This window comes from Crocodylus siamensis, chromosome 3 (genome assembly GCF_052110815.1).
Source record: "Crocodylus siamensis isolate JL-2025a chromosome 3, ASM5211081v1, whole genome shotgun sequence".
Lineage (NCBI taxonomy): Eukaryota > Metazoa > Chordata > Crocodylia > Crocodylidae > Crocodylus > Crocodylus siamensis.
In genome coordinates this window covers 183,908,217-183,930,668 of record NC_143397.1, presented here as the reverse complement: position 1 = coordinate 183,930,668, position 22,452 = coordinate 183,908,217, and the positions used below count along the sequence as shown (strand labels likewise).

At 39.8% G+C, this 22,452-nt stretch overlaps 1 protein-coding gene across 1 annotated transcript in view; it reads left to right on the top strand.

The window, feature by feature from the left end:
* PRKDC (protein kinase, DNA-activated, catalytic subunit) overlaps positions 1–22,452 on the top strand; it is a 130,811-nt gene that overhangs the window by 72,090 nt on the left and 36,269 nt on the right. Inside the window, exons 56-69 of the mRNA XM_090039934.1 lie at positions 536–634; positions 1,935–2,145; positions 2,733–2,922; positions 3,370–3,585; positions 5,812–5,924; positions 8,079–8,210; positions 8,671–8,850; positions 13,728–13,936; positions 14,355–14,493; positions 15,213–15,401; positions 16,080–16,304; positions 16,848–16,956; positions 19,622–19,733; positions 21,987–22,176. Coding sequence (XP_089896060.1) covers positions 536–634; positions 1,935–2,145; positions 2,733–2,922; positions 3,370–3,585; positions 5,812–5,924; positions 8,079–8,210; positions 8,671–8,850; positions 13,728–13,936; positions 14,355–14,493; positions 15,213–15,401; positions 16,080–16,304; positions 16,848–16,956; positions 19,622–19,733; positions 21,987–22,176 — 2,314 coding nt within the window. The remainder of the gene's footprint in view (positions 1–535; positions 635–1,934; positions 2,146–2,732; positions 2,923–3,369; positions 3,586–5,811; positions 5,925–8,078; positions 8,211–8,670; positions 8,851–13,727; positions 13,937–14,354; positions 14,494–15,212; positions 15,402–16,079; positions 16,305–16,847; positions 16,957–19,621; positions 19,734–21,986; positions 22,177–22,452) is intronic.

Genomic DNA, 22,452 nt, shown 5'->3' with positions numbered 1-22,452 from the left:
ATCAAATTGTTATCCCCCATTAGGGCAGAATCCAAATAGAATATGGCCTGTTCCGCACACTCCTAATATCTACTGGTCACTTATTAAGCTTTGGTGTTGTGTGGTTATCTTCACTGCCAAAAAGAGTGGTATGTTTATAGCAAGATAGCTAATGTGGTTCTGAATTCATTGCAAAACCCAAGTGAAGTGAAAATGCATGCACTTTTTCCTGCAATATAGGCGACTTCCTTTGCTACCCTGAGCTTTTCCTTTGCTGACTTCCTTTTGCTATACCGTCCATCCAGATCTGGCCTTACCTTACCAAATGGCAGAAAAAATGCCCTCTCCCCATGTGGACGCAAATTAATTCATATTGATTATCTTTTCTCTGAAGAAACCTTTTTTTGCCATCAAGGCACCTTATATGAACCATCTGCACTGCCTTCAGGCCAAGATGAGACATGTCAGGGAATAGTGCTTGCTTTGCTTCAATGGATTCTTTTTTGCAGCTTATTTCAGACTAGTGTTAAAACAGACATTTTTGGTTTTACAATAGGAATTCAGAAAGTCAAGCGGATGAGGATTCTCAGGAAGTGTTTAAAGTGGCAAAAGAAATGCTGATACAGGGCCTAACTGATGAGATCTCTGAATTACAGTAAGTCAAAATAATGTGCGGGATCATCTAAAATGACACTGTCCTGGATTCCTTTGTTTTTAATTTGGTTTTTATTTTGAATACCAAGATCTTTTTTTTTTTCCTTAACAGGTTTCTGAACCATGTAGAGGGTGTATTAAACTGTAATAATGGAATATTACTTAAGAGTTTTGTTTGTTTGTTTGTTTATTTGTTTCTCAAGGGGTTATTTGGTTTCTTCTTAAGTTCTCTTTTTATTGTATATTGAAATAGATAAAACTGTCGTCCAAGGTTTTGAGTTATATTTCACAAAGAGAATAAGATGCTATTCTCACTACTCCCCCCCGTTTTGTTGGTTTAATGCCACTTGTAATGTCAACTTTGACAGGTACAGGCAAAACACAATCTATATCTTTTTGAAAGTGTGCATGTAGCTGAAATAGTCAACTTCAAAAACTGAAGAGTTTAGTCCAAAGGCTGTTTTACCACAGGTACAGCTAAATTAATTTGGCTGTTTCAGTTAGTTTAGTTTTAGTTTATATTATATTTAGTATTACAGGGAGTGTCTACACATGTACCTTATGGCAGAGTAGACTAATTTACTACACAGTAAAGCATCTACACACACACACGGCATTTGGGCCGGTGTAGACTAATTTTACAGCACCACCGGACAGTCGCATCAGACACAGGTACCTATCCAGCGGCGGAGTAAATTGCTGTACTTAAACGCACATGTAGACAGTGGCATTGGGATCAGTTTACTCCAGCTCAGATTGCATTGGAGTTTATGCAGTTGCATTACTTGCATGTGTAGACACTCCCATAGGGTGTGTGAGTCAGCACAAAATGCATTGATACATAAACATGAATAGGTCCAGAGCCGTAGGCAGTTCCTTTATTAACTTCTCTAGTGAAGCAGAGGACAGTGAAAATGATGTTAAATACCTGTGTGCCCACTGTTTCATTTGGAAGAAAACTATTTCAAGACCATAAGTAAAACTGAAGTATAAAATAAATATGTATCAAGTATAAAAACATGAATTGTTGTAATCTAAGGTTGTAAATACTTTTTAAATGAAGTGTACATTGAAAAGACAGTTGGAGAGGGGTTAGTAAAATGAGATGGTTAACTTAAGCCGATATGAGGTTGTGGCAGCTAAAGGGTTAGTTGGACATTGTATATTTAATCCTTATACGTCAATATTTGCTACTTAACAGGTTAAAATAAATGGACCCTTTTTGAGTCGAGCATTATGTAAATCCATAATATCCTTTTTTGCAGATGTTCAAAAATGTTTTTTTTTACTTGCCTTCACAGATTAGTTGTTAGGAATTTTTGGAGTGATGAAATTAGGTTACCTACAAGTACTCTTGATCGTATGTTGGCTTTGCTAAATTCTTTATATTCTACCAAGACTGAAACCCAGTACCTGAGCTTAGCCACAAATTTTCTGCTTGAAATGACCAGCAAGAGTCCGGATTATTCCAGAAAAATATTTGAGCATCCACTTTCTGAATGTAGATTTCAGGTAAATATATGAACTATCTCTTATAAACTGTGCAGTGTTAAAGTAGCTACCTTTTTGACAAGAGTTAAATGAAGCTAAAGCGGTGATAGAGATGCAAGTTCTCAGAGGTATCATCTGTGACAGCCACGGGCTATTCATGTTCTTAGAAGATTGGTATTTATATTGAAAGAGTAACTTCATATCTGTATTACAAACTTTTTTTTTTTTCTAAAGAAGCAGCCTCTGTATTTCATTATACCTGAAGTAATTACAATTGCTGGAGATCCATTTTGTAGGCTAGAACTGGCTTGTGTTAAATTTAAAGAAAGTGGGGAAACGCCATGACTTGGAAAAACAAGACAAAGAAGTGAATAGGAAGATGCACGTTTTTATCCCTCTGTCAAAGGACTAATTTGTTTTTGAGGCAATAGCATTCCATATTGCTATTATTTGTCATTTTATGTTAAAGAAGCTGCATCTCTGTTGTGCCTGGTTTCAGATTTTAAAATTCTGTTTTTGTGTGTATTAACTTTTCTTTCTCAGTGAAGAAGAGAACTTTGATTTGACTTGTTCTCATCAATATCTTACTATTTCTTTTACATGGGTAGGACTTCATAATTGATTCCAACTGGCGTTATCGAAGTACTGTTCTCACCCCAATGTTTGTGGAGACTCAGGCTTCCCAGAGTGCCAGCAGGAAGAGGTCACAGGAAGGGTCCCTTTCAACTCCCGGATCACTAGGTGCTCAAGTGAGAGCTACTCAGCAGCAATATGAATTTACACCTACGCAGAACATGAGTAAGTACACATCAGCAGGCTCTGGGACTCTCTTGTTCAACAAACAAACAGTTCTGTTCTTCTTCCTCTTGTGTGTAGTTTTTCTTTAAAGCAAGAGGTGATTAAAATAATATTTTATTTTTTTAAATTCTAGCACTCTTTAATCAGTTGTAAAATTAAAATTTGCTACCAATTTCTTCTTGTTTAAAAATAAAAAGCCAAACATATTAATTTTCCTTTTGGTTGACTATTTTTCCCCCTAATATGCTTCTCAATTTAAAACGTGAACTTCCCAACTTTGCATTTAATTCCTATTCTGTCTATTTAGATACAAATGCAGCATGTTTCCTAGTAATTGGTGTGAATATGGGACCTATGTTTTTTTTGTAAAGAAGGGTGACTCTTCCTTTCATTGCTCTTTTAATTTATATAATAAGCTAAACGTGGTGGGTTTTTTGCTTTTTATAGGTGGTAGAAAATCTTTTAATTGGCTAACTGGAAGCAGCATTGACACTTTGACAGAATATACAGTTCCCTCATCCTCTGAATCCTTATCTTCATCCATGCTGTTTGTTAACAAGCGAAGCGAAAAGTCACAAAGAGGAACCTTGAAACCAGTGGGGCCCAATTTTGGGAAGCAAAAATTAGGCTTGCCTGGAGATGAGGTTGACAGCACTACTAAAGGTATCAGTGTCATTGTCAATAAGATGTTTTATTTTGTGTTTAACTTGCTTATACCACTAAGTTGGCTGGCAGGACATCACCCTTGGGACATTCTAATGAAAACAACCTCAGATTTGCTGCTCAGTATATCTGTGTTCAAACTATAGGGAAATAGTAGATTAGTGGAGTTATTTGGATGTCTGCAAAATGCCAAGCTAAAATGGTAGTCTGATCAACAAACTTTTCATGTCTGCTACCAGTGTTTGTTTCCTGATAATCAGGAGCTGTTAGGAAATTCCTGATTCTTTGTGTTTCAGATTTGACTGGCTCTCCCTGTGAAGACACACAAGGTTTACACTTGTAAACCTTTGTAAAAGTTTTTCATTTTCAAACAATTTCAGCAGTTTTTTAGATCCAAAGTTAACGTGGTAGATACAGGCTGCCAGGAGTGAAAGGGGAAAGAAGAGGTGGGAGCAGGGTAGGAGCAGAGCTGCGAGCAAGGAGGGCACAGAAAAATAGGTGGGCTCTGCACTGTCCCTGCTGACCTGCTCTGCAGAAAACGTCTCTAGCTGACTAGGGCTGGGCAGAAGCAGTCCTGTACCACCTGGAAGGAGGGACTGGGTGCTGGACAGATCCCATGCTGCTCAGCTGGCGGGGCTGGGTACAGGACACAATACCCTGTTTCCTGGCTGGAGGGACTGAGTACAAGACACAACTGTAGCAGCAGCTAAGATCTTTTCCTTCCCAGGAAAGGTAAGACTGACCACCCTCCTTTTTTCTTTTCCTGCTCTCCAGTGCTCAGCACTCCTTCCTCCCCCCCCCTCCCTCCCCAATAGGGCACAGACAGGTCCCTATTTTGTCTGGGGTGCAAAACTTGTTAGTTCCTGGTACCCCCAGAAGCAGAGCAGGGCACCCCTCATGCAGTTCTATGTGCCCCAGTGACTCCCCAGACTGAACCCTCCATCCTGAGTGCCACTAGTTATACCCACACCTATGGTTCCAGTATCACTGCCCCACAAGGAGTCCTGATACCAGGATGCTGTGGGTTGGCACTGACCTAACTGCCTTCCAGGATGCTTCCTGCTGCCCATGGAATTGTCCAGACCCTGAGGGTGCAACATGGACAACCAATTTGCTGAAGGGTCTGCCCAGTGAGGAGGAATCAGGCTGTTTCAGGAGATCCTAGTGAGACCTTACAGGCAGGCTTTGGCATGCAATTGCCCAAGGGTGCATGGACTCTGGCATCTGCAAGGCATCATGAGTGGCACATACAGAGTTTTCCTCCATTCCCAGGTCCTCCAGCATACTTGGGAAGTGTGGGCCCTAAAGCTGTCATTCTGGCAACCCACACAGAAAGTATCTTTTTACATGCCTGAACTAAGGCTGGCACAGGGTAAAGACATCTCACCTGTTACAGTTGTGGTCACAAAATAATAAAGGTGTTGCAGCTTTCTCCCCCCCCCCCCGCCAAAGTTCCCATGCACAACTAGTGCACAGCAGTAATTTTCCACACTTTATTACAAGAAATCCTCTTACTTTGTTTTTCTTTTTAATTCTAAGCCCAGACCATGCCAAGCAATACAACGGGTGACCAACCTGCAGTGTGTGCCACAGAGCCACTGTTTGGGGCATGCAAACCCTGGCTGTTCTGTAAAGGGGGTGCTGGTACGGAGGTGGGGTGGGGCTCAAGCCTCTGGCTGCTTGGAGTGGAGAGTTGGCAGGACACTTTTGTGAAAAGTGTAGTCACCACCAAGAACCAAGCCAAGACTTCCTTGGCCATGTAATTGCTACCAAATTAAGGGCTTTGGATCATCACTTACCGTATAGAATGGCAGTGTTTGCAGAAGACAGGAAGGATTAACCTTGTTCTTACTGGTGACATCACCTCTTGCAGCAGCATGCTGCCATTGTCCTGCTCCACAGGGCTGGAGACTTGAACCTCTTGCTGCCATCCTGGCACCCCAAGATGCAGACTCTCAGGTATGCCACTGGAGGGGACATGGAGATATCAGTGGCACTTTGGGAGAGTGGGGGTTTAACTTACGCCATGCTTGTCAAAGAAGTTGGCCATAACTGTGTTAGGCTGTTCAAAAACAGCCTGCAGTTATTGCACGCTGCTTTGCCTAAGATTTGAAAATGGGTATCCAAAATTAAGGCAGTTTGGAAACTGGATAGCTAGATGGATGGATACGTCTTCATCAAAACAGGTGAACTGGTGTAAAAATACATTCTTGCTCTGTGCACTAGATATAAATGAACGGGCAGAAATCCTAAGGCTGCGGAGGCGTTTCTTGAAGGACCAAGAGAAACTCAGCGTGATTTATGCAAGGAAAGGTGTAGCTGAACAGAAACGAGAAAAGGTTTGTTTACCTAATTTGGTGTTCAGACTGAAAGGGTTCCTTGGATGCTTCTGGTGTCTAGGCAAAGTTGATGCTTTATTTCTAAAAGCATCATACCTTTAGCAAGCTATTTATGTGGTGAATGGGTGTCTCTGGAGTTTCTCTTGCAGTTTGCAGGGATGTTATGTGTATTCCAAGCAGCTGTGTTTGTGTGTAGGTAAAAGTACAGGGTAAGGGAGAACTAGAGTTTCTATTTTAATTCCCTGCAAGCATGTACGTATTGTACTATGGGGTTTTATTTATTTATTTATTTTCAATGTATCCCAGTCCCTGGGAGTGCTGACATATGTGAAAAATGGAAGAGTTTTTCTTAACTCTGAATTTCAGTTGTTATGGCTTGCTGTCAAAATCTGTTACTTAAACATTTCTTGAATGATGAGGCATATTTCTGGGGTATTGGTTGTAGCTGTGTTGATCTAAGGACATAGACAAACAAGGTTCTTTGGGTAAATCTGATATCTTTTATTAGACCATCTGAAATAATATTAGTTGGTCCAATAAACTAGTCATTTAACACCTAAATTTAAGAAATATGCCTCATTGGGTAAATGTGGTATCTTTTATCTAATATTATTTTAGTTAGTTTAATAAAAGATACCAGATTTACCCAAGGAGGTGTATTTCTTAAATTTAGGTGTTAAATGACCGACACCTAAATCTCAGTAGGAATCTAAGTAAGAAGAGCCTGATAATTAGAGGTGACGATGACCAACATTTCCTATTACTTACACTGAGAGCTGAGAAGCTATTTGTTTTGGCAAATCAAGGCACTTTCACTTAATGTAAATCCATATTTAGGAAATTGTTTGATTTTAGGTACTCATGCTGGAAATTGAGAATCTCAGATTAAGTTCATCCTCTGTCATTATAGTATAGAGAAGACAGTATGTGACATGACTAATAGAGTAAGCCTTAAATGTCACATAGTGTATTTTAGCCTACGTGAAGGTGATACTGTATTTCCTTTACAGATAACCATTTTTCTGTTCTTGGTAAAATGATCAGTGGTGCTTAACATTTCTCATATTTTTGAGGACTGTAAAGTTTAAAGAGAATTGTATTAATAAAAATATTATTTTATTTATATTATATATTATAATTTTATATACTAAAACAATAAATAATATATAATAATTTTTAATATATTTATTATTTTATATTGTGTGTTATATATTATTTTTTATATTATATTTTATATTATATTGTTACTGGGAAGTAGGTAGAGCTGGACAAGAGGATGTGCACAAAGAGCAGTGGCTCCCACGTCTGAAGGTGCATCAGGAGGTACTGGGTGCTGGCCAAGAAAAAACTGACTATGCTGGAGTTTTGGCAGTGGCCTGGTTATACCCCCATAGTATCTCTGGGAATTTTTAGGCTGTCTATTTAAGGAGCAGGCTGAAAAAGTAGAAAGAGAGAGAGAGATGGAAAAATAAGGATTTTAGATTTTTCCCCCCCATCGGTGTGCGTTCTTATTAAAGAAAAACAGAGAGTCAGGATCCAGTTCCAGTTGATTCAGACAGCAGGAGTCATGATTAAAGAAGGAACTGACTCTCAAGTCCTTCAACAGCAAACAAGCAAACAACAAAAAACCTGCTAATTCCTTCAGACCTCACCAGTATTTTCAGATACAGTAAAGGGGTGAGAGGGAGACAGGTAAGGGCTAATTTAAAGGTAAAACTTTGTGTAGTTTAATTTAAACAGATTTGGTTAGGGAAAAACTGTATATACATTCCTGTATAAGTTTAAGATTAGTTCCAGTCAATTAAGAATTGGTTGAGATAAGCTGAAACAAGACATTCTTAAACTCAAGACAGATGGATTTGTGCTTGTTTAGCTGTCAGTTGAAATACGGATTTGTGATTGACCATTTCTTTGTGTAAACAAGTTAGATACGTTATTGGTACTATGTAAATGACTGAGGTGGCTTTGGGAAGAGATGTGTGTGTTTTCTAAAATCTGAATTATTAAATGCTTTTGAGATTACTTGAAGGGTGCATTAATTTCTTCTCATTTTTGTATCTCCACTGATTGTTAAAAATGTCAAGGGGGGCATTATATGATCTCCCCCCACTGTACATAACCAATACTGCTTTTTTTTACTGGCAACTGTTGCAGGAGATTAAAAGTGAGCTGACAATGAAACGTGATGCCCAGGTCACTTTGTACAGAAGTTACCGACAAGGAGACCTTCCTGACATCCAGATTGAATACAGCAGCCTTATCACTCCATTGCAGGGTGTAGCCCAGGTCTGTCATTTGTTCAGAGATTGTTAATTGAGTATTTTGACACTTCTTTGTAAAACAAAGTGTGGGGTGGGAAAATGGACACTGGGAGGCACTAGGATTTTTGCATGTTGAAGGCTTCCTATTCTGTCTCCAGGCAGAATCATATGTCTTTAGAAGCATGTCTTCCCCTTGAGAAATTCCCTAGGAAATTGGGTAGTATATGTGGAAGAGACCTTTACCTTCTCTAGTTCTTAATGTGATGTTGCTGGGAAGAAGGTAGTGCTAGCTTCTCTGTGTAGACATTGTGATGCATATTGAGAGGTAGCTTAACCCACTTTCAAAGAATGTCCATATAGTTAACCACAGAGTAGCTGTTGCCTTGTAAATGTATACCCTCACTCATTCTGCAGTAACCTCCCAATGTAGACAAGCCCTTAGTCACTTATACCATTTGTCTTATTGGTTATCTTATAATTTACAGAGAGATCCAACACTAGCCAAGCAGCTCTTCAGCAGTTTATTTAGTGGAATTCTAAAAGAAATGGAACATTCTAAAAGTCCTTCTGAAAAAAACCACATTGTCCAGAAGCTGCTGCAGAACTTCAATGACTTCCTGAGTATAAGTGTGTCTTACTTCCCACCATTCATATCCTGCATCCAGGTAAAACTTCCTGTATAGTTTGAGAGCACCATTATTTGTTGTTTGTCTTAACCTGAACGCATGATGAACCCTAGTGTGTTAAGTAAGAAGACAGGGCAGAGTGGTACCTTTAGAGACTAACTCATTCAGAAAGATGTAAGCCTTCGTAGGTGACAGACTGCTTCATCAATGCTACATACATATATTTCCATTATCTATACGAAGCATCTGATGAAGTAGGTTGTCTCCTACAAAAGTTTATGCCTTTTTTAATGGTACAATCTCTATGGTGCCACATGTGCCCTGCAGGGATGAGGTGGTGGGGGTTACATACTTTGGGAATAATGGTAATTTCATTCCTTTCTGTGAAAAAGATAACATGATATGACTTTATAGTATGTGAGCTGGGCACATCTGTGCTCTTTTGTCATGGTAAACGTAAACTAGCATTCTTCCATTGAGAGGCAAATTGCCACGGGGTGCTTATGGGCCGTGGTTATGGAGTAGCTGATATAAATTCTCGCTGTGCCTTACTTTCAGTTTTAAAACATTCTGAGTAGCTGACGATGTGGACATTTAAAACTACCATTGTTGAACATTTGAGAGGCAGCTTTGAGTTAAACACCTCAGGGAAAACTGTTTCAGGTTCTCTGCCATCTCTTTCTTTATGCATGGATGACACTTCAAAGTTTCTCTTTGCAACAATCACAACTACAGTCTTGTTTTTAAAACAGTGGCAAAAAGATCAATGGAGAGGGCAGTCTGGCCACTGCAGCCATTCCTTCTCACTTTGGAAAACGTTGTGTGAAGACGTATCTTCTGTTCTGAGGCTATCAATGGTTATCAGCTTATGTTTCTTTCCAGCACCTGTTGTTTATTGTTTAGGAATGTCTTTAGATTAGTCCTTTATGGTAGTTGCTATAGTGTACTTTCACTAGCGAGAGAGACAAATCCTGACTGGAGAGCAGGTGCATGCCCAGTACAGCTGTATCCACTGCCATTTACCCTAAGTTTGAAAATTATTATCACCATCTATGCAAATCTTAGCTGCTTTTGAGATCTCTTCTAGTTTCAGCTGATTTTAATTGGTTAACTTGATTGCTAATTTAGAAACCTCTGTGAAGTCATTGCAAAAACATTTCCGCTTACACCATCTAGTCCAGCTTCTTTTCTCTTGTAGAATTTTAAATAACCTAATCTGTGTCAATAGGTGTCATCTTTGCTACAGTGAAACATTGCTGTTCCCTAATTTGAGAGTGCCTCATATCAAGCCAGTTTTCTAAACTGCACTTCCCAGTACTAATGCTTATACATCTGAACTTGCAGATTCTTGTTTACTTTCCTCTGTGCAGCTGCATTTAAAGCCAAATACTTTGGGGATTACTCTGGGCTGTCCTAGTGCTTTCCTAGCCAGTATCTCACAATAGCCATCTATTTATCATGTATTCCCTATTGGCTTTTTATAATTGTTTGTTGGTTCTCTAGCTGGGTACTTTATTATTTGAATTAAACGGTGCTGTCTGCCTCTGAATGCTTCTTGATATCATTTTTGTCAATTTAGATTTATTTTGGTTGCAGGCAGTATGAAATTACAGATAATTAGAGGGGAATAAATGTACAATGAAGACTCATACAAACTAAACAGATTTTGTTCCTGCTGCTGTCCTTTAAACTTAATAGAAAGGTAGATGACTGGTGGATCAGAGGCAGGTTTTACCAGGAAGTTCTGACAAGTCTTAGTTGTACCATCTCTCTTTCTGCACTTGGGCCCTTCTGCTGACACGTGAGAAATCACCACTTACTATTCCACTGCAGCTAATTGAGCTTGTAGGGTGTAGGATAGCTTGTAGGTCAATGACAGTGATGGGTGCCAGACAAGAGGTTGCCCTTCCTTCAGTCTTTTCCAAACCTGGTAAATTATACCCTTTCTATGGTACTATAGACTTGCCTTTCATTATTAGACCATATGTCCTTGTGTCATCATCATGCTGCTTATCACACTTTGCCCAAGGTCAGGTCAGTCTGCTCCCCTGCAAGCATCAGATGAGCAAAAAAAAAGTCCCAAAACCACCTTGTACATTTTGAGCTCCATACAGCGTCCCAGATGGGATAACATTCATGACCCCCTTGCCAAATAGAGCATTCATCATGGACGCATCTAGAATTGAGTGAGGCTCTGTAGAGTATGGGACCGATTTATAATGTTTTCTGTGATCATTATGCAAGCCTCAATTTCCCCATCTTCTTGTATGCTTATATTCACCTGTATCTGAGTGGGTTAACTTTCATTAGCCCAAGGCCAAGGAAAGTGGGTCTTGTGTATGTTACAAACTTTGCGGTCAGAGTTGTCAGCCAGTAATGTGAAAAGATTACATCCTATAGTAGATATGGCTCTGCCAGCAAAATCCACAAAGATGACACTGCTCTGCTGGCCCAAGGTAGATTCTGTCATTCTGGGGAGCTGATGTAACTGGTAGCAGGGTTGCAGAGTGGACATCCTACTGGAAGGGCTATGGCAACTCCAGGTGGCTCTAGCCACACTAGCGCTTCTGCCATAGCTTAGGTGTCAGGAGTCCCCATAACATAAACTTGGATAAATGGTGTCTGGCTTGAACTGAAGTGGGTGTTCACGTAAAGAAGGAACACATTAGCAAGGGCAATGGAAACCCCAGTGACTGAAATTTATACATTTTTAATAACTGGAATGAAAATAAGGGACAAAAGAGTCTCGGTAAAGGGCATCAAGGGACATGGACAGAGTGACCCCTTGGATTCTAAAGGAACATGGCTAGGCAGAATGGCTTTTTTTGCTGTGCTGGACTGTTCATTTGGCCCAGCTGTTCTGATTTGGGCACTCTTGTACTCTAGTTAAACAGTAAATGCCAGCTTGTTTTGGGAAGGCTGCCTGCCTTGCTGCAGGCTACTCTTGGTTACATTACTTTCCCTACGATAGTTAAGTCTCATCAGGAGCTGAACCAGTTTAATCTCATTGGTGGTATCACGGAGGTAGAGAGGGCTGCTTTGATCTAAAGGTCCAGTCCCAGAGTTGAAGGATCTGTGGGGTGATTCATTGTTTATAAATAAGCACTGAGAATGACCAAAAGCTGGGGGCCACAGCAAGAACCTTGGTACAATGCATCCAGCTCGCTTAGATTAACTGCAGGCTAAAGGTACCTGGACTCTGGAGGACACAAAACTGTGTTTTGGATTTAGAGCCATCATATTAGTATGCATCTTTGTAGTAAGGAAATAAGGGAGAGTACATTAGTTGATTATTAGGCAAGAGATCTTTTTTCCTCTCCCTAAGCTCAAGAAAAGTCAAACTTGGCTGCATTGAAAACAGCCTGCTCAGGTTCACCTAGTGTTAGACACCCAGGGTAATTGCTAAACCAGATTCAGTTAAAAAGCTGCTCTCATCGCTTCAGATGATATAACATGTTATCTTGTCATCATCTTGAAGGAGACTTGCTTCTTAGTCCCCTTTCGTGGGATCCATACTGACTATTATCTCAAGAAGAAAGAACTGCTACTTACCCTACCATAACTGTAGTTTTCATGATGTTGTAGTCGGTGTGGATACTGTAACCATTCTCCAGCCTGGCTTTCAGGGTCCCCAGATAACAAGGATTTTGCACTGAGAGAGAATTTATAGAGGGTATAGTCACCTCAGTCTCCATACCATGGCACAGGAACAAGTGGAAGCAGAAAGAAGATATAAAGCCCTGACATATTGCTGTTCAAAACATTTTCAGTTTATGCAATCTGCACTGACTGTAGTATCTCAAAGAACCCTCTTTTTCACTTCTTCTCTGTGCAGGACAAATGTAAATTATTCTGAGCTGGATTCTGTAGCGAGTCCATCTGAAATCATATTCTGTAATCTGTCAGTAGCTGCCAGAAAGACGCACAGAAATATAACAACTCTTGGTTGTGTTCACGAATAGTCTTTTGTCACTGTTTCCAGTAGGTTATTGTGCTAACACATCTTCTTTAGCACTATCAGGTGTTTTGCTATTTGTACCATCGCTCTCAAATCCCACTGCTATTTCTTGTGAAAAACACATGTTGCCACTATTACTTTTGCAGCTTATTTTTGTTCCAGTTTTTGGGTTAGGCATCACATTTTTCTTTCTGAAATCTTAAGCCAAAAAATGCTCACCAGACTAGTCTGCCATCTTTTTTTGTTTTAAGAACACATCTGTATTTCATAACTAAATATCATAATAACTTCGAAGCAAATGAGGATGTTTAGACCTGAGAATTGGGCTTTATACTCTAGTGGATTGATCTTCAACGGGCCAAAAATCCAACAAAGCTATTGTTCTGGCCTTAAAACTAGGCAGAGCTAGACAAGCACTGACAAATGTGTTTATCAGTAAACTCTGGTATTGTAACTCTAGGCATACGACTTGTGTTCCTGTGACCCATGTCTTATTGGTTAATGCAGCCCTTGGCTGGATTAACAATTTAATAGATTGAAAAAACTTCTGCTACTTTTCAGAGAGTGAGCTGGCACTAAAAGGAAGGAAAGATCTGCAAATGAGCAAAAACTCTTTTAACCTTGGCATTGTCTCTGGGTATCAGTTGGTCTGTCCAGTTTTTTCACTCCACTTCTGTTTTTCCCACATTACTAACCATTACAGTAGTAGGGCAGGCATAGCAGCTGCAATATGCACATGTAGTGGTAACCAGCTTCTGGTGTTACAGTATTTTAAACAAGTGGATTGGTTGTTCTTGTCAGCCAAGGTGTTGCTGATTTAAGTTAAACTGCTCCCTTACTGATGCAAAAGCTAATGTCAGAGCATTCACATTAGGAAAAAAAAACAAATTTCTCCTTTTGTCAAAGCCTGTTTCCAATAAACATATGCCTAATAACTGCCCTTGATTTTGTTTTACAGGAAATGAGTTACCAGCACAAAGAGCTCCTAGACATTGATTCAGCTAGTGTGAGCACCAGCTGCTTAGCCAGTTTACAGCAACCAGTGGGCATCTTGCTTCTAGAACAGGCTCTAATTCATCTTTCCGCTATAGAAGAACCACCAGCCAAAAGGATGTGTGGAAGAACAGAACTCTCTCCAGATGTGATCAGATGGATTGAACTTGCTAAGTAAGTCCTTCTTTGGACATAAATTAATAGGGTTGTTTTTTTCTAAACTAACCCAGGAAAGATTTTTACTTTATAATTTTTTTTTACTTTTCAGCCTAGGTATTAGTCATGTTTGCCATCTATTTATTAACTTTTAGATGGGACTGTTGGGTGATGTGGATAACCACAGATCTTGCCCGAGAACTGTTCCAATATATTCTCTGTTAAAGCTTCTACAAAGGTTTCCAATCGGGTATATCACCTGGTAGATTTTAAACTTAATGTGTGTAGTGCTGCTTAATAATTTCTTCCTCTGAAACATAGTTTAGATAATTTATGGGGTGGTCAAATCATTAAAAATTTGATCGCAATTAGTTGCATGATTAGTGCTAATTTAGCCTTTGCAATATATTCATGTTTTGTCTTTTAATTTTAAAAGGCTCTATCGATCTGTTGGAGATTATGATGTTCTTCGTGGTATTTTCAGTGGGAGGATTGGAACTAAAGAAATTACACAGAAAGCACTGTTAGCAGAGGCAAAAAGTGATTATGTTGAAGCGGTTAAACAATATGATGAGGTAAAACACCCACCTTTCCTGTAGATTTTTTTTTCCCAAGGCTCCTTTTTTAATACTTAGTTTAAAATGAAAATTTCTGTGGGACATTGTCCTGCTTAATGAACATTTTAGCAGTTCCCCATATGGTTCAAAGTCCTCAAAGGAGAATGAAGTCCAATAGTAGTTCATAATAGATGATGCTTATTAATAGACCAGATTTTCATGTTCCCTTCACTTATGAGTTTGCATACATAATCACCTGTTTGCACACATTGTAGAACTTTAAACTTAAAATCCCAACAAGAGTGGACATCAGTTGTAAAACATAAATTCTGTATGTGTTCACAACTAGTAATAGACACAAGCTGCATAAAGTGATTGATTTACACGGTTTATATGGGTAGAAATTGGGGAGGTGGCTTTAAGTGTCTTGGCCTTTTAGCTCTTTACAATTGCAGGGTGATTGAAGATGGCATCTGAAGTAAATTATATCTAAAGGAGTAAGTGGCTTATGTCTTGAAGTTGTTTTTTTTGAAAAAATGTATTTCTTATTTTTTGGGGCCTGTTTGCTGAGGTTGAAGGTTTGCTTTCAGCTGTAATCCTTGGGTAAAGAAATAGATATTATCATGCAACAATGGAAAATCACTCTAAACTCTGCTGAAGGGGTTCAGTTGGATTCTGTACGGAAGTAACACTCCAGCCCCTACTTGCATTCTTCCCATCTGGCATTCCTTTTCTAGGCTCTCTCCAAACAAGACTGGTCCGATGGTGAACCAAGTGAAGCAGAGAGAGATTTCTGGGAACTTGCATCTCTTGAATGCTATGACCATCTGACAGAGTGGAAATCACTGGAATACTGTTCCACTTTAAATATTGATAGCAAACAACCTCCAGACCTAAACAAAACATGGAGTGATCCATTTTTTCAGGTTTGTAGAAATCTCTTAAATTTAGATGAGAGATCTTTTTGATTTAATTAATACAGAATCTATCAATGTTGTGGTTAAGGAAAGAAGTAAAAATGAACAAATGTTACAAATATACTTTCCATAATTTAAGTGGACTTTCTTTTTAAAACAGTGAATGATTCGTGCATAGAATTCTACAGGTGGGGTTTTGTTTTGTTTTTTGGTATTCTCTTGACTTATGTAATTTGTCCATCATTTCCATAGCTGAATATATGGATCCAACCTTGTCTCCTTAACCTTTTTGCTGTCTTTATATTGCTGTCACCTTGTTTCAGTCTTTCACATTTGGAGAGTTACTGAAAAGCATTACATTGAAAATGACAAGACTTGCTAAGCATCAGTTAGTGTGTAATTGTATGAGTTTACTAGAAAAGGTTGCTTTGGCTTTTGTTGGATGATGGGAGTCAGTCGGGGGCAAGGAGGTTAAATACTTAAAAATTGAATTCCATTTATTAAAAATAAGTTTTGTCATTGTCAAATGTTGAACATTCTGAGGCTTGTAATATATTAACTAGCCCTGCTATGTGGAAAGTAAAACTCATCAGAATCCAGATCTGATTGTCTACCATAAGCAACAGGCTTGTAATAAAAATGATTTTCCTTCCTGAGGAGTAAAGTGTATTTTTTTTCCCTCTGTAGGAAACGTATCTGCCATATATAATACGTAGTAAGCTGAAGTTACTGCTTCATGGGGGCAGTGACCAGTCCCTGCTGACTTTCATTGATGAGGCTATGAAGATCGAACAAAGAAAAGCCCTCATAGAAATGCATTACAGCCAAGAACTGAGTCTTCTTTACATCCTGCAGGATGATTTTGACAGAGCCAGATATTACATCAGCAATGGCATGCAAGTCTTCATGCAGGTAACAAATTGCTGCTGTCTTTTGACTTAATTATCTCTAAGGAACTGTGGAAAACAAAACTCTTGTTGCCCCCATTGGATTTTGCCTTGAAGATAGAAATACAACAAGAGTTGAATCTTGGTGCCACTGAAGTCCAGTTGGTTTCAGCAGGGCTGCCACAGATTGGGAATATTTTAATCCTTTTTTTGGGTGTATTTAGTCAATATATTTTATGAATCTGTGCCTTTGCAAATCTTTATTTGGTGTCAATTAATAGCGATTGTTTCAGGTATCTTGTCTGAGGCTGGTATAAATCATTATAAATCTTGCAGATGGGATATTGATTTGAGAGCTATAAGTTGTTTACACATGTAGTCAGCCATATAATGGTTTTAATAGACCATCAGGCTAGGAGTATATACTGAACTGAAAAATTTATTTTGAACCAAATGACCCGTAAAAAGAAGAAACTGGCATACCTCTCGGGTACAGTATATAAAAGAATTGGTTAGATGTTCTACAGTGTTAAGAGTATTTTGTGTAAATGTGTTTTCTCCTCCCTAGAATTACTCAAGTATTGATGCTTTGTTACACCAAAGTCGACTAACCAAACTGCAGTCTGTCCAAGCTTTGACAGAAATACAGGACTTCATCAATTTTATGAGAAACCCAAGTATGTTTTTTTCCTGTATTGTACTCTTAGATTAAGTGTATATTATATACATAAAAAAAATATAAATTTGTTTCTAATATAATAAAAGATTCCCAGTGGTGAATCATAGTATTTACAGAACTGAATTGCATCCCAAGTTAAGGATAACAAAAAATTATTTTTCAGGTGTATAGGGAGTAAAAGGAAGGCCCAGGGCAGTATAGGACCACTACTGAACAGCCAAAAGCAGTTGGTGACAGACAGGGGGGACAAGGCTGAACTCATCAATGAGTTCTTTGCCTCAGTGTTCCTAAACAAGTGGCAAGGCAAGTCTCACAATGGGATCGTAGAGAGACAATAGCTGGGCGCCAGACTACCAAGTGTTGACCCTGAGATGGTGCAGAGACTTGGAAGAACTGGATGTGTTTAAGTCGGCAGGCCCGGCTGAGCTCCATCTGAAGCTTTTAAAGGCACTGGCTGATGTCATTGCATGGCCACTGGCAAGAATATTTGAGCGCTCATGGTGCATGGGCCAGGTCCTGAAGAAGACTGGAAAAGGGCCAATGTGGTCCCTATTTTCAAGAAGGGGAGGAAGGAGGATCCAGGCAACTACAGATGAGTCAGTCTTACCTCCATCCTTGGTAAAGTCTTTGAAAAGATTATTAAGGCTCATATATGTGAGAGCCCAGCAGGAGAAATTATGCTGAGGGGGAAACCAGCATGGGTTCGTATCAGGTAGATTATGCCTGACTAATCTAGTGTCTTTTTATGACCAAGTTACAAAGCACCTGGACCCAGGAGTAGGGGTAGATATCATTTACTTAGACTTTAGGAAGGCTTTGATACGGTATCCCACCCCGTACTGTTGAACAAATTAAGAGACTGTGACTTGGATGATTACACAGTCCGGTGGGTGGCAAATTGGCTAGAAACTCTTCAATGTCTTAATCAGTGACTTGGACAAGGGAGCGAAGTGCACTCTGTCCAAATTTGTGGATGATAGAAAACTGTGGGGAGAAGTGGGCACACCGGAGGGCAGGGAACAATTACAGGCAGACCTGGACAGGTTGGACAAATGGGCAGAAAACAATAGAATATGATTTAACAAGGAGAAATGCAAAGTGCTGCACTCAGAGAAGAAAAATATCCAGCACATGTACTGCTTAGGAAATAACCTGCTCGGCAGCACAGAAGCAGAAAGCGATCTCGGAGTCCTAGTGGACTCCAAGATAAACATGAGTCGTCAGTGTGACAAAATCATCAGCGAAGCTAATGGCACTTTATCTTACATCAGTTAGATGCATGACAAACAGAACCAAGGAGGTGATACTTCCCCTCTATCGGACACTGGCCAGACCGCAGTTGGAATACAGCATCCAGTTGTGGGTATCACACTTCAAGAGGGATGTGGATAACCTGGAGAGGGTCCAGAGAAGAGCTGCTCCTATGGTTAAGGGCTTGCAGGCCAAGCCCTACGAAGAGAGACTAGGGCACCTGAACCTCTTCAGCCTCTGCAAGAGAAGGTTGAGAGGTGACCTTGTGGCTGCCTATAAATTCATCATGAGGCTCTACCCACCAAGGCGCCCCTGGGGGTTACCAGAAATAATGGCCATAAGCTAGCAGAGAGCAGATTTAGACTGGGCATTAGGAAGAACTTCACAGTTAGAGTGGCCAAAATCTGGAATGGACTCCCAAGGGAGGTGGTGCTCTCCCCTATCCTGGGGGTCTTCAAGAGGAGGTTAGATAAGCATCTGGCTGGGGTCATCTGAAGCTAGCACTCTTTCCTGCCTGTGCAGGGGGTCAGACTTGATGATCTATTGAGGTCCCTTCCGACCCTAACATCTATGAATTACTAATGCAAAGGACCACAAGTCAGTAATTACCCTTTTTCTCTTTTGAAAACTAGTTATAGTTGTATAAGATAGATTTGAGAATACTTTAGATTACTTTTTATGAGGTCATCTACTATACCTCATCTGTTTTATTAAGTTCAGTAAAATAGACTGCATGTTCATAAAAATAATAATAACCTCTTCATAATTATACAATATTAGTTTTAGGTTAGTAATAGCTAGCTTAGTAAAGGTCCACAGACAGATCTTATGTTCTTTCAGTATCTGCCGTTGTGGATGTGAAATATAAAGCTAACTGTGCATTATCCACTTAGTACTAAAATGTAATTAATAGTTGCAGTATATGTTCTACATTACTCCTATAGGGAATACTGGTAGTAGTAGTCATTCTTTTCTTATGAAAATTATGATATCTCTAGTTTCCTTAATCTGTTGCATTTTGGGTGTAGAAACAACTTCAAAATACTATGCTAAACACCAGAGTACTACAGTATACTGAAGCTGCAGGGGGTGGGGAGCAGTGGCCAGTCTCGGAGCAGCCACATGCGGAGTGTGGATGACAGTGGCAGCCGCTGTGTGGAAGCTTCCCCCTCCCTATCTGGGGGAGCAGAGGGGGAATCTTAAAAACTGCCGGATTTTTGAGAACTCCAGATTGCTGATACTCAGATTTAAGAGGTTATACTGTAGAAGTCTGTAAATATGAATGCATTGTTTATAGAAAGCTATGTATTTAGCCTCTGCTTGCCACTAATTTGTAAAAATCAGGGTGGGAACTTCCACTTTCACATTGCTTGAATTTAGCCTTTTTAAAAAGTATCTTTAATTGATTTTAGGTAACTTAGCTTCTCAAGCTTCCCTTAAGAGACTTCTCAGAATTTGGACAAGCAGATATCCAGATGCTAAAATGGACCCTATGAACATCTGGGATGATATCATTACAAACCGGTAAGATGAGAAGTTTCTTTGTTAACTGCAGCTCTACATGTCTGTTGAGCTTGCCCAGCTGTGTGTTTTATGTTGTTTGTAGAAGTAAGTGTTTTGCACGTAGCACTTGAGTGACTTTCAAATATTGTCATGTCGTGCCTTTCAGGTGGAACATGCTGTTTTCATGTTGCTAACCAGTGAGGAGAGAGAGAGGGCAGATGTGTGGGTGGATGGATCAGCACTGTATGCAGTTAGCAGATTTGACTAGTAGTAGAAAGGCAACATTATTTGCTCTATATCAGTGACTAGATATGCCATTGGGAAATAGGAGCTGTAAGTGAACCTGGTCTAATTCTGACCCCTTATGCATGTTGAAGACTACTTGGATGGTGGGTTACATGTAGTTCAGTGGGATAACTGATATGGTAAACTTACTTGGCAGGAACTTGTTTGTGTAGGTATGTTCTATGTAAAAATTAAAAAAAACCCCAACAACTATAACTTGAAACTTCTTCTGTGCTGCACTTTCTAGAAATGACTGGCTTTCAGGAGACTTTCCTGGTCTAGTTCTTAAGAAGATAAAATACTTTCCAAACCTGCAAGTTCTCTTTTTCTCCCCACGCTATTTCTCCACATTACCTCCTTTCTCTCAGTGCAGCTCCACATCATTCTCTGTTGCTCGCATGACATCTCCCTCAGTGAACTCCTCTATATTTGTGCATCATCTCTTCTGTGTCCCCGCAGGTTTGGTGGGGGGGCAGAGGGATGGGAGGGGAGAGGGAGGTTGAGGTGATGCAGGCACTAAGGTGCACAGTTGACAGCCCAGAGTTTGCAAGTTTGAGGCCATAGCAGAAGCGTTCACAGTATGACCCTGTCAGATTCCAGTGAATCTGCAAATTTTGCTAAATACTTTGTCACAAGGACAAAAAAGAAAGAAGCGGGCTTGGGAGCATCTGGGCAGCTAAGATGTTAACCGTTCTGCAAAGCTGTTAACTTTTGGTTGGACATTAACCAAAGTACATTTTAGCTTATAGGAAAGTAGGACTGGAAGGGACCTCACAAGGTCATCTAGTCTAGCCTCTTGCTCAAAGCAGGATCAAACCATCTCGGTCAAGTATCTTGTCTAACCTCCTCTTGATAATTTTTAAGGATGGAGAATGCACAATTTCTCTAAGTAGTATATTCCAGTGCTTGACCACCCTCATAGTCATATTGTTCCTCCTAATCTCCAACCTAAATTTCTTCTGCTGCAGCTTGAGTCCTTTGCTACTAGTTCTATCCTATGTGACCATAGGAAAAAGGCCATTGCCATCTTCTCTGTAGTTGCCCTCCAGGCATTTTTGAAGACTGTTATCAAATCTCCCTCAGTCTCTTCCTCTGGACTAAATAACCCTAAAATTCCTCATAAGTTTGATCTACCCTTGTTTATTACCTTTTGAAAGTCCCATAACCTACAGACTTTGGAGAGTTACAAATCTGATAAAAGCTTGTTGTGGACTAGAAAGATACCTATTCATTTCATCTCGTCTTAAATTACACTGTCAGGCTTCTTGAGACTGGGACTGTGCTTTCTGTTTGTGCAGCATCAAGTGCAAGTGAAGACTGACACCCTTCCTCGCCTTGAATAAGTCTGCCTTGGAGGAAGTCCTGTCAAATTACATAAGAATTTGAGGAGTAAGGAGGTCTTGCTATGAGTTAGTGTATTGGTGGGGCCAAAGTTAGTGTATTGGTGGGGCCAAACTTTGACTGGGGTCTTTGAGCACAGCTGGAATATAAATTTTAAAGGATGCCTATACAAATCTAAAGTTTGTTTTTGGGTCTAGGAGTGACATGTAGCATAGTCTGGCACTTAGATTTCATAAACCATTTTACATTTTATGGAGGCATTAGAGTTAGGCGTGAAGGCTTGTCTCAGTAAATTTGGGATTGAAGTTATATAAAAACAGTGCAAAAGTAGAGGCATTTTCTAGTACCTAAATTCCATTATATAGAGTTAGGTTCTCCAGCCAGGTGCAGTGTTCAAAGTAAAAGTGACACATCATTCCAAAATCCCTGACCACCTAGTTGGGTCACTTTAACCATGGTTACAACTGTTCAGATGCATAGAATATGCCTACTTCTTCCTGAAGGAGCACAATTCCATCAGGTACTGACTGAAATTATTCATTTGTGTTTGCCAGTGGAAAGAATGGCAGCACTGAATTATACATCTGTGTTTCCTGTTCAGTGTATGTGGAAGTAACTTGTATTCCCTTTCACCATTCTACTGTGTAGGTGTTTCTTTCTTGACAAAATTCAGGAGAAACTTCTTAATGTCCAAGCTGATGACAGTATGGAGGTGGTTGGAGCAGGAGACATTGGTGACAAAATGGAGGTGGATCAGCAAGAAGACAGCATTCACTCAGTGATTAGAAGCTGCAAATTCAACATGAAAATGAAGATGATAGATAGTGCCCGAAAGCAGGTGACTCTTCGTGGCCTAATTGTGTTTTCTGTGATTTTCTCATGAATCAGATAGATCTGGAAACATGCTGTTAATTGTCCCAAGATTGCCCAGACGGCATAGGAATTTGTTCCCACGAAGCATTTTTGAATGCATGGGGAGGTCTGATTCTTTCTGTGCGAACTAATAGATGACTTAATTAAAAACACTTAAATGTGTAATTTTTGGAACTGTGCCTAAAGGCTCGTTTTTGCTCTTTAGATGATATGATGTTTTTCAGAATAAATAGATTAAGAG